This window comes from Dermacentor silvarum, chromosome 7 (genome assembly GCF_013339745.2).
Source record: "Dermacentor silvarum isolate Dsil-2018 chromosome 7, BIME_Dsil_1.4, whole genome shotgun sequence".
Classification (NCBI taxonomy): domain Eukaryota; kingdom Metazoa; phylum Arthropoda; class Arachnida; order Ixodida; family Ixodidae; genus Dermacentor; species Dermacentor silvarum.
In genome coordinates, this window is record NC_051160.1 from 7,078,477 (window position 1) to 7,088,722 (window position 10,246).

The 10,246-nt window shown below is 49.8% G+C and overlaps 1 protein-coding gene across 1 annotated transcript in view; it reads right to left on the reverse strand.

The window, feature by feature from the left end:
- LOC119458427 (delta-like protein 1) overlaps positions 1-8,964 on the reverse strand; it is a 54,846-nt gene extending 45,882 nt beyond the window's left edge. The window contains exon 1 of the mRNA XM_037720263.2: positions 8,598-8,964. Within this exon, the coding sequence (XP_037576191.1) occupies positions 8,598-8,675 (78 nt within the window). The 5' untranslated portion in view covers positions 8,676-8,964. The remainder of the gene's footprint in view (positions 1-8,597) is intronic.
- Between the last annotated feature and the right edge of the window lie 1,282 nt (positions 8,965-10,246).

Below are 10,246 nucleotides of genomic sequence, written 5' to 3' on the forward strand. Positions count from 1 at the left end.
TCGCAGCTGTGTTCGGGAGTCTGTTAAAGCGCTGAGTAATCCGTCTGCTTTTTGATTGTTCAAACCGCCGGCATTCTGTGATGATGGAGTCAACCGTAGTGCAGTGCTTACACATGAGTATGATGAAGGCATCGTCAGCTATGCCTTTCAACACGTGGCCAACCTTGTCCGCCTCTGGAATGTCTTTGTCAATTGTGCGGCACAAGGCTAGCACGTCTTGGATGTATGCGACGTACGATTCTGTGGACGTCTGAGCTCTGACCGCCAGCTCGTGCCGGGCTGTCATTTGTCGCGCGGCCGATCGGCCAAACAATGCGCGCATCTTCTCCTTGCATACGTCACAACTTGCCAGTTCTTCGCGCGTGTTAAACCACACGCGAGCCGTGCCCCGTAGATAGAAAGTGACGCTGGCGAGCATTAGCGTATCATTTCACCTGTGGAGCTTGCTGACGCGCTCGTACAATGGGAGCCAATCGTCGACGTCATTGTTGTCCATGCCGCAGAACGTGCCAGGGTCGCGGGGATGCGAAAGGACCACGGTTGCCGGAGCCGCGGGCTGCGATGACTGCGTACTGTCTTCGGCCATGAAGGCGGGAGAAACGTGGCGTCCGCTCCGAAGATCCAGGGCCGGGTGGAATAGAGCCCGCAACCTCCACCAAAAAGATGTTACGGGGAGCATTTAATTAACAGTAAACGGCTAGCGCTTGTCCATTCAAGACTGCACATAGCGCACTGGTTCCAGCAGGTTTCAGTCCGACAGGAGAGCCTCTGACCCAGCCCCACTACAAAGTCTTTGTCTTTGCCATTGCTCGTGACAACATTTCGCAAAGTGCTGTTACCTCACCGCGGTTTAGGGGGTTGCGAGAACATGCCTGTCGATGAGAAAGCAGGTAGAGAAAAGTAGAATACAAACAGTCGTCGAACGAGCGGCACATGACGTGACATTGCGCCACTCGAAGGATGGCAAGATGCGTTTATGCAATGTGACGCGTACCTGGGCTCATGAAGGCATCAGCACGGCGTACCTATAGAGAACATTCAAACCCTGACGTCACGGTAAACGCCAAGCTGTAGTTACAAGGGCTGCAAGTCAAACTCGAGCCCAAAGTTCTGGATGTGAATGCACCTAACGTCACCTACCTTGATAGGATAAATGAACACTGAGGGCGCATCATCATCGCTGAAAAGTGATAGGTCTTGGTGGAAACATCTGAAGTCGCACTCTCCCTCATTTTCTTCGTGCCGTGCGGGGAAAGCTGTGGGTCGCGTCAGCTAAGTCCTCCGAGTAGCGCCAGGCAAAATGAGGGGTCGTTTACTGGTCCGCCGCTAATGAGCCTGTTCGCGAAGATGCTTGGACGGTAGGATCACAGATTGATTAGTGGCGCAAATCAAGCGAGCCCTACTCGATGCTTTGAGACGGGCTCTCACTCCTGATTGGCTGACGGGACACACAGCTTTCGCTGTACTGCACAGAAGCAGTAAGGCGCAGTACAATTGGTACACTTCGTCTTTGGTAACATAACGAAAAGTCGCAAGAGCCTCAATATACCGGGTGTTCACAATTAAGCTTTACGGAATTTTTAAAAATCACCTGTGGCAGGTAGCATGATTCTTATCATTGAGCTGTTATTATTCGAAGATGCGGACATTAGTAGCACGAGAAATCGAAACACATATTCAACTAATTAACAAAAAATGACTAATGAACTTTTTGGTTTATTACCTCACGACAAATATTGCAATTTACGAATTGTAGCCGGTGAGTTTGCAAGACGCATCCACTTGAAATAAATTTCCAGGATGACACCAGTTTCGAGATATTATTTCCCAAAGTGTGGGACGAAATACATGGGCGTTCCAGTTACTTTTGTGCTTCAATGTATAAAACAGCATTTTGGTGAAAAAGTAAGTGGACCAACTGTGCATTTTTATGGCGAGTTTGATGGCGCATATTTTCAAACTGGTGTCATTCCGGAAATTCATTCCAAGTGGACACGCCTGACAAGCTCACCGGCTACAATTCGTAAATTGCAATGTGTCGTAAAGTAATTAACTGTGAAGTTAATTTGTCAATTTTTGTTAATTAGTTGAAGATGTGTTTCGATTTCTCGTGCTACTAATGTCCGCCTCTTCGAATAATAAGAGCTCAACGATAAGAATTATGCTACCTGCCACAAGCGATTGCTAAAACTTCCGTAAAACTTAAAAATGAAAACTTAGAAATGAATATATATATATATATATATATATATATATATATATATATATATTAGTTTGTGGAGACAAATGGCGTATAAGTTTCGTGGAGAATAAGTTTGTGGAGACAGTGGGCATACTACGAGAACATCGCGACAAACACCAATAAGAACTTTCTCTACCACTATATATATATATATATATATATACATATATATAAGTAACTGGATTTTTCAATGGGCCAAGCGTATTTAGGAAAGTCAGAAGCACAACTTCGCGGTTATCTTAGGTTTAATATTTTCCCAACAGTTTCGGTCGGTGGACCGACCTTTTCGGTCGGTCCACCGACCGAAACTGTTGGGAAAATATTAAACCTAAGATAACCGCGAAGTTGTGCTTCTGACTTTCCTATATATATATATATATATATATATATATATATATAGAGAGAGAGAGAGAGAGAGAGAGAGGATAGCGGTAGAGAAATTTCTTACTGGTGTTTGTCGCGATGTTCTCGTAGTATGCCACTGTCTCCACAAACTTCATGGAACAGAGCTCTTCTCAGGAAACGCTAAAGAAAAAAATTGGTCGACCCGTCTACTCCGTGAAGATGCATGGTTAACCAGCCAAGCTGAAACGTGCGGCCCCGGTGTTCATCACGGGATTAATCTCGCGGATTCATTAAAGTATTTCTCAATTGCGAGGTTACACACACGTTCGGCTGCGACGGAGAGAACGAAGTCACTGACGGTATGCCCGCAGTCCGCTGTTGTCGCTTGCGTTCGATGTCTCGAGTTTGCTCGGCGGCGTGGTTAGCAGCAGTCACCCGCCATTGCCGCTTGCGATTCTTCCAAATTAAATTGCTTCAAAATTAAATCTGTCCGTTACGTAAGACAATGTCATACCCCCGTAAACGCGACCTCCCCATTTCGACGACAGAAGAGAAGTGAAATTCTACGCTGTAATGACGAGCGGAAACGCAGCCAGCTGTGGAAGAAGACGACGACGACGAGTGCGGGAGCAGTGCCACGAGCGCGTGCCAAGCACGAGCGCAACCCGAGCTCCGGAAGAAGGCGACGACGCTCGAGCCAATGTTGATGATGATAGTTTTCTGTACACAGGTGAATTCGCCTAGGCATATAAAGCTTCGCTTTCAAATAAACATTACTCCATCTCCAGCTAAAGGGAACCATGTGTGGATGCGAAGCAGCGGGGAGATGGTTAGCTTGAGCGAGAGATGGTTTCGAGGCAGCGGCCCGAGCACTCATCGCGGCGCTGCACAGGAGAGAGAATGAGGGCGCGCGCACCGTCATTTTCATACCGCGGAACTACCGTGGCGCCCCGAGCGGAGTATGCAGCTTGAGCGAGAGATGTTTTCGCGGCAGCGGCCCGAGCACTCATCGCGGCGCTGCACAGGAGAGAGAATGAGGCGCCCGCGCTCCGTCATTTTCACACCGCGGAACTACCGTGGCGCCCCCATCGGTGTATGCATCTGTCGCACCACCTGTCGTGCGCGCCGCTCCGGAGTCCTAGAGGAGAGAAAGGGGGGAGCGTAGGAGAGGAGAGAGGGGGGAGGGGACGCGCATCCGCTGGGGGGGGGGGGGGTATGGCACGCGGGCGCCGCTCCGTACAGGATTCCTAAGGAGAGAAAGGGGGAGCGTAGGAGAGGAGAGAGAGGTGGGGACGCGCATGCGCTGTGGGACGCGGGAGGGACGGACAGAGCCGCCGGCAAGAAATGGTTCGCATTTAATAACACCAGCTAGATGCTCGAGTAGCACGGAAAGAGGGGCCAATATTGAGCTAAGGTTGTCCCATGAGGGGCAATGTGACCCGCAGTCGGACCCAATTCGCCCAGTCTCTTATGCTGCCACAATGACAGATTACTGACAATCTAATCTTTCCATGAGCGGTCCTTTGGTTAGGCTGGAGGGAACGTAAAAAATAATACACGCATGGCATCTACGGAGATGCATTTTGAAATCCCCGCAGGAGCTCGTCGTGACGTCATATAATTTAGAAACGTTTGGACAGGCCTGATTGATAACAGTGGTTTTGAGGAAAAAGGCGTCATACAAAAAAAAACGTAATTCAACCTGCCAACTTTCGTTAACTTTTTCTGTACGTTAGAAGCGTATAAATGCGAAAAATTACAGGAAATTCCGCAACGTCACATCGACGTCATCGACACCACGACTGGTTCGGGTTTTGCGAAATTGAAGCGAGAAAGTTCTACTTTCTAAAGGGCGCCTAGAGCGCAGCTGCTAGGAGCCCTTTCCTGCGTTGAGCGTCGGCGTTGTCCCTCAGCGTAACCGAGCGAGCGCAGCGAAGAATGAAAGAGCGATGAAAGACGGCGATAGCGAAGAGAGCACGAGAAGTAAAGCGGAACCATGACGCGGAAAGCGGAGGAAGAGGGCATGGCAAAAGCCTCAGAAGAAAAGCGTAGTGACGCGTAAGACGGCCGCTACGAGATGGCGCTAGAGTAGCATGCCGTCGTCTTTTCACCGATGACATGCGGCGAGCGCGTCCAACGATTCCATCTATGGAAGCGAAGCATTGTATGAGCGTCTGCGGCTGCTGCTGCGAATGGCACCCAAGCGTCACCCACGAGCTGCCTCTCGCGGTCTCCCGATTAGCAAGGCAGTCGCGCCACACTTCGCCCCGTTTGCAACGTGCCGCACGAAACGGATTGTTCGCGCCAGCCAATGTACCACGAATTGAAAACACGTATAGAGCTGCACTGAAATTTCGCATTAAGTGGGATCGTAAACATCGGTGAATTCTTTTACCCCAAATAAGCGATCTTTTTTTCCGTCAAGGAAATTCGGTGAGGCTACCGATGAGAACTAATAATCTATCATGTCTATACAGATTTACTGTCATTATCTCACTGGGTCTCCTGTAATCAGCAGCCCTGAAGTATGCCTTTAACAACATTCGGCTTCGAGCGTTGTTACTTGACCATCTCCCAGCTGGCGTAGCCGTGGGATGCAAGACACCTATCAATTATTTTACGCCGCAGCGACTCAGTGGCGCTATGGCGTTCTACGAGCTCGCGGGTTCACTTTTCAGCAAGGACAAAAGCAGTACCACGGGGTTCGGAGTGCACATAAATTTAACAAATCACGGGATGTAAAAGACACCGTGGTGGTGAGCTCTGGATTACCTGCGGTTCTACCACGCACACAAAGCACGACGCTTGAGCGTTTCTGCATTCGGTCACCAAAATCGAATGTGGCCGCCGTTACTGGTAACCGAACCAGCGACCTCGTGCTCAGCACAACGCCAATCCACTGAGCCACCAGGGCGGGTGGCCTGCATGCATAATAAAATTCAACGCCATGGAAATGATGCACTTGGCGCTCTCAGAGTATAGGGGAATAAATTCAAGCGCGTACGTGCAATTCTGAACCGCCCACCGCGCGCGCCCCATTCTAGTCACGGCGTCAGTCCACTGCACGAAACAGGACCTATGGGGGACAGGTGTATTAACGCGGCTGCCCCCGGCCAAGTTGAAATGCAGGGTCGCGCATCGCGCACTGCGGTAGCCCGCTATTTCGAGGAGGTCCGGAAACGCGCTTCCGCGCATGTGGTTCTCGCGCAGATGCGCTCGCAGAACGCGGCCCTTATCCTGAAGGTCAAGGCTCACGGGACCGCTGCATGGCGGGGAGTGTCGTGCAATGGCGCTCTTTGATGTAGGCCTTTTTTGGTTGTGTTTTGTCTATCGTTCGTTAATGGGAACGGGGAAAAGACAATAGAAAGAAGAAAAGAAAAAGGTAATGAGGAAAAGGCCTAGGGCGGGGGGGGGGGGGGGGGTTAATGCGCCGGCCTTAAAACGGAGTCATTAGACTTCAGTGGCGGTGGTTGGATACTTCCTGGGTGCTCTTGTTGTTGCCAGAAACGGTACTACGGGGGTGGTCCTTCTTTTCGCGCCGACACGGTATAATGGCAGAGCCTCGCGATCCCAGTGCAGCCACTTGCGCGACCATCAGTATGGAAGCCGACCATGCGCGACCTCTACTTCCGGAGCAACGAGCAGTTAAGTACAGATGAGCCTCGTGGTCTGACCGTCTCCAGACATGATTCTGAAATGTTCTAAGCCTCTTACCGATGCAGTTTGCAGAAGTGCGATATATTTTCTTTTGGCTTACGAGTCAGGGATTTGTAAGCGTGACGCACCCATTTTCGGCTATTTTTGTAAAGACTGAGGCCCTAAACCAAGTTCTTCTTCCTGGAGTCGGTAGAATTCAGTTTTCGCCCTTAAACTCAACAAACTTCATTCAAATCGCTTCAGCGGTTGTTTAGTGAGAGAATGTATTCTAATGTATTTGGATAGGCAGACGGCCCTGATATAAAGGCTCCTCTTACTAGACCATGCAATAATTGTTGTAGAGAGTCTACTGCTCTTATATTGGCTTTCTGTTGCCTTCAATGTAATGTCTGCTGAGATGCGATTGAGCATAATGCATTATCTTTGCAGAGGAGCGACACGTCAAGGTGTAACGCACACAAAATTCATAGGTGTCGGCAGCAAATCACGTCGGGATATCCGGATTGTTGTTATAATAGAAAGCTCCAAAGCGTAAACCCTTCTGTCAGCCGTCGATGCAACGAACATGTTCGAACATCTACCCGAAGTAATATATAGGTGTAGTGTTGTGGGTGCAGGGTCAGAATGTGCTGTTCGAAGGCGATGTGAGATATAAGGAAAGAACACCAACTGACCAGGAAATGCATTGACAGTCCCCGTGGTGAGTGCTGGCAAGCGTACGGGAAAACGTGTCACTAGAAAGTTTCACGTCATGGTAAAAAATCTCTGCTGATCGATACTCGGATAATTGTCGAACTGAATACAATAGACAATAGTCCATGGCGGTAGATTTTTTGCAACAATGTAATCGGTCACGATAACTGGAAGAAGAGCGATGGAAGCGCGAGGGAAGAGCGAGACGGGCGCGATGGAACAGCGAGACGGCCACTCCTGTAGTGGTGCTAGCATCCCTAACAAAATTATTATAGAATTTCCGTTTCTAATGACATTCTGTTTGCCATCAAGTGAATTTCTGTTGAGAATCAATCAATATGATGCATGATTTTCACCTTGGATTTATCTGTATGAGATTCATCGCTTCGTTCAACCAGCGCCAGAGCCCACGCTCCGCTATCACTATGTGATTCTGACTTGCTTCACTTTTCACATCGTGATAACTCGCGCTAGTGCGCAACACTATCAGGCCAAATGCATAATATTTACATAAGCAGCTACTTCAAACGTTACAATACGTACGCCATCGTGAAACGAAACAATGACGAAAAAAAAAATGCAAGTATCGTAAGCGAAAGACGAGCATGGACCATCCGGACGATCGATCGGCGTGATCTTTCGCAGAATGGAGCTTGCGCAAATGCCTAATTAAAGGATCACCGTTGTGAGTGCACATGAGTTCAGTTATGAGCAAGCATATTGTTACGTTGCGGAAGTCACCTATAAAGATGTATATTTACAATATTTACAAGACAGGCAACGATGTACAAACAAGATGGCTGTCGAGACCGATTTCCCCTCGACACGTCAAATCGTCGTCTTCTGACTTTGGCGCCATTCTTAGTTGCGCCGTGACAATGTACTAAAATACATAGCCTTAACGTTTTAATTTTGTAAAATCTTCTTTCTCCGAACGTCGTGGAAAGCGCTTGGGTACGGTGCTAACGTCGCTGCCTACCCTCTGGTATACGCCTGCCTATAAGCATTTTTCACGACTTTTTTTAATTTCAAAAAGAGTAAGGAGCCTGATAAATCACATAGCAAGAATAGAACTCGGTGGTTCCCAACTACTGCGCCCCGTATAACGGGCCCACTTCAACGACAATGCAGCAGTAAGCGTGGCCGCTCAGCGATCGACTGCTGCGCTGCTTTTGAAAGCGATCCTAAAATCAGTCATTCGCCAAAGTGCTGCTAACCAATTACCAATTACTTAAACGTCAGCCAGAAAAAACCATCGCCTTGGTCGGCCTCTGTTTCCTGTTCTCGCTACTTGACCGTCACTCCAACGCCTTAGCTCTTGCTGTTACTTCAGCTCTAGAAAAATATTAGTCTGCACGCGGGCCCATGCATGCTCCAAATCTCCACTTGTTGGCCTTCACTTGGCGTCGATCTCCCAATACGCTGTCTCATGATCTTCTTCAGCTAGCATCATTTCAAAGGCTTGCTGAAATATTCTAGATGGCACTTAAACAGCCGCGCTGTGGTGCCACTCCTATAAAGTACCTCCGGCGCGAGTTATTCATCTGAACCCGCACTGATCACATGCACGTCTGGCGCGCGCCGCTGGCCGAATTCCTGGGGCCACGGGGGCGCCCGGCGCGACGAATATGCCGGCGCTGTATTACAACGGTGAGCTCACCGGTTCTGCCGCCAGAACGGTCAGGAGGATCAGGAGCGGGACGGGGCCCAGGAAGATGCACCGGTAGAGGCGGGCCATGCTGGCCGAGTGTCGGCTGGCTGAAGCTGGCTGGCTTTGCCGGAGAGCGCACCTCTGCAAAGGCAGCGAGGGAGTGATGGGTGAGCGAGGAGGCGGCAAGTTCAAGTTCCGCCTGGCGGTGACCCGGCTGGGTCAGCCGCGGCGTCGTCGGGACGCTTCCTGCTCGCTCCGTCCGTCAACTATCCGGCCGGCCACCGTGCGCTGGACGACGCGTCCGGTGAAAGCACTGAGCTGTGTACAGCGTGAACGAAGCGAACGATCCGAGACGGCGGGAGCCTGAAGCGAGCGCGTCACGCACTCCGCGGCCAGAAAACGACAGTGGCTGCCGCCGCCGCCGCGTGCCGGGCCGGGTGTTGATGGCAGCGAGGTGTCCACGCCGTCGGTGTCACGCGTGCATGTACTACGACGCTTCACTCCATCGCTCACGCCCGAATTAGCCTACACACTGTATGCGCCAGGCAAAGCGACGCCGTCGCGTGTCACGTGATGGTGACGTATGTATATACGATGCCTCACTCGATCGCTCACGCCCGAACTAGCATACGCGGCGCATATGCAGATTAAAAGGAAGAATTCAGAGGCGCTGGACAGGTCATGTATTGAGTACAGAGTAACGCGGTGCCGAGGGAAACCAGGGCAGATTGGGGGGTCAGACATGGGATGAAGACGGCTGACACAAGGCAGTGGAGAACGCTGGGAGTGGCCGTCGTCAGACTGCAGAGAAAGAAAGTGCAAGTTACGCCGACGTGGGTGGTGTTGCAAGTCATTTATTGCATCACTTGTTGCACGACAAGTGAGCGCGCATGGTGGCGCTGGAACACCGTTGCTTAGGGGAAGCGAAAATGGATCTGCGGTGGCAAGTACAGTATACGATACGGCTGCAGAATTCGTGGATGAGAGCGGACAATGAAGCAGCTTTTCGGGTTTTGAATCATTTGACAGTGTGCTTAAAATATTTAGGTACACTAAGTACAAGAGAAATAATTTGCCCGCTCATTTTGCTCTGCTCAGTGAAATAAAAAGTAATTTTAAACACATGAAGGACTTGGCAAAGAAGGCTTACTTTTCCAACATCGGGCAAAAATTATCAGCGGACTCGAAGGAGTTCTGGAAGTACGTCCACCGAAATGGCACAGATGATAGCACCATCCCTGCCTTACAATACAATGGAACCGTTATTCACAATGATGAATCCAAAGTAGATTGTTTTGCTCATTACTTTTCGTCCGTGTTTGCGCGTACTAATGCACAAGATATTGAAGTTTTGTATCCGATTCAAGTAGATCGCATGCCCGCGGTGTCCTTTTCGATAACGGGTGTTCTTCGATTCTAAATGATATAAAAGAGAGCAAAGCCGGCGGCCCTGATGGTATTCCGGCTACAATTCTCAAGCGCTGTTCCGGGGTCGTCGGTTATTTCAATATTATTTAAACCACGCTGCTTTACCCCGTGACTGGAAGTTGGCACATGTAGTGCCTGTACATAAGAGTGGGCCACGCAACAACGTTCATGCAAAATACAACGTGCAACAACGTCCACGCAACAAATCCCATGCAAAATAATGGAGCATG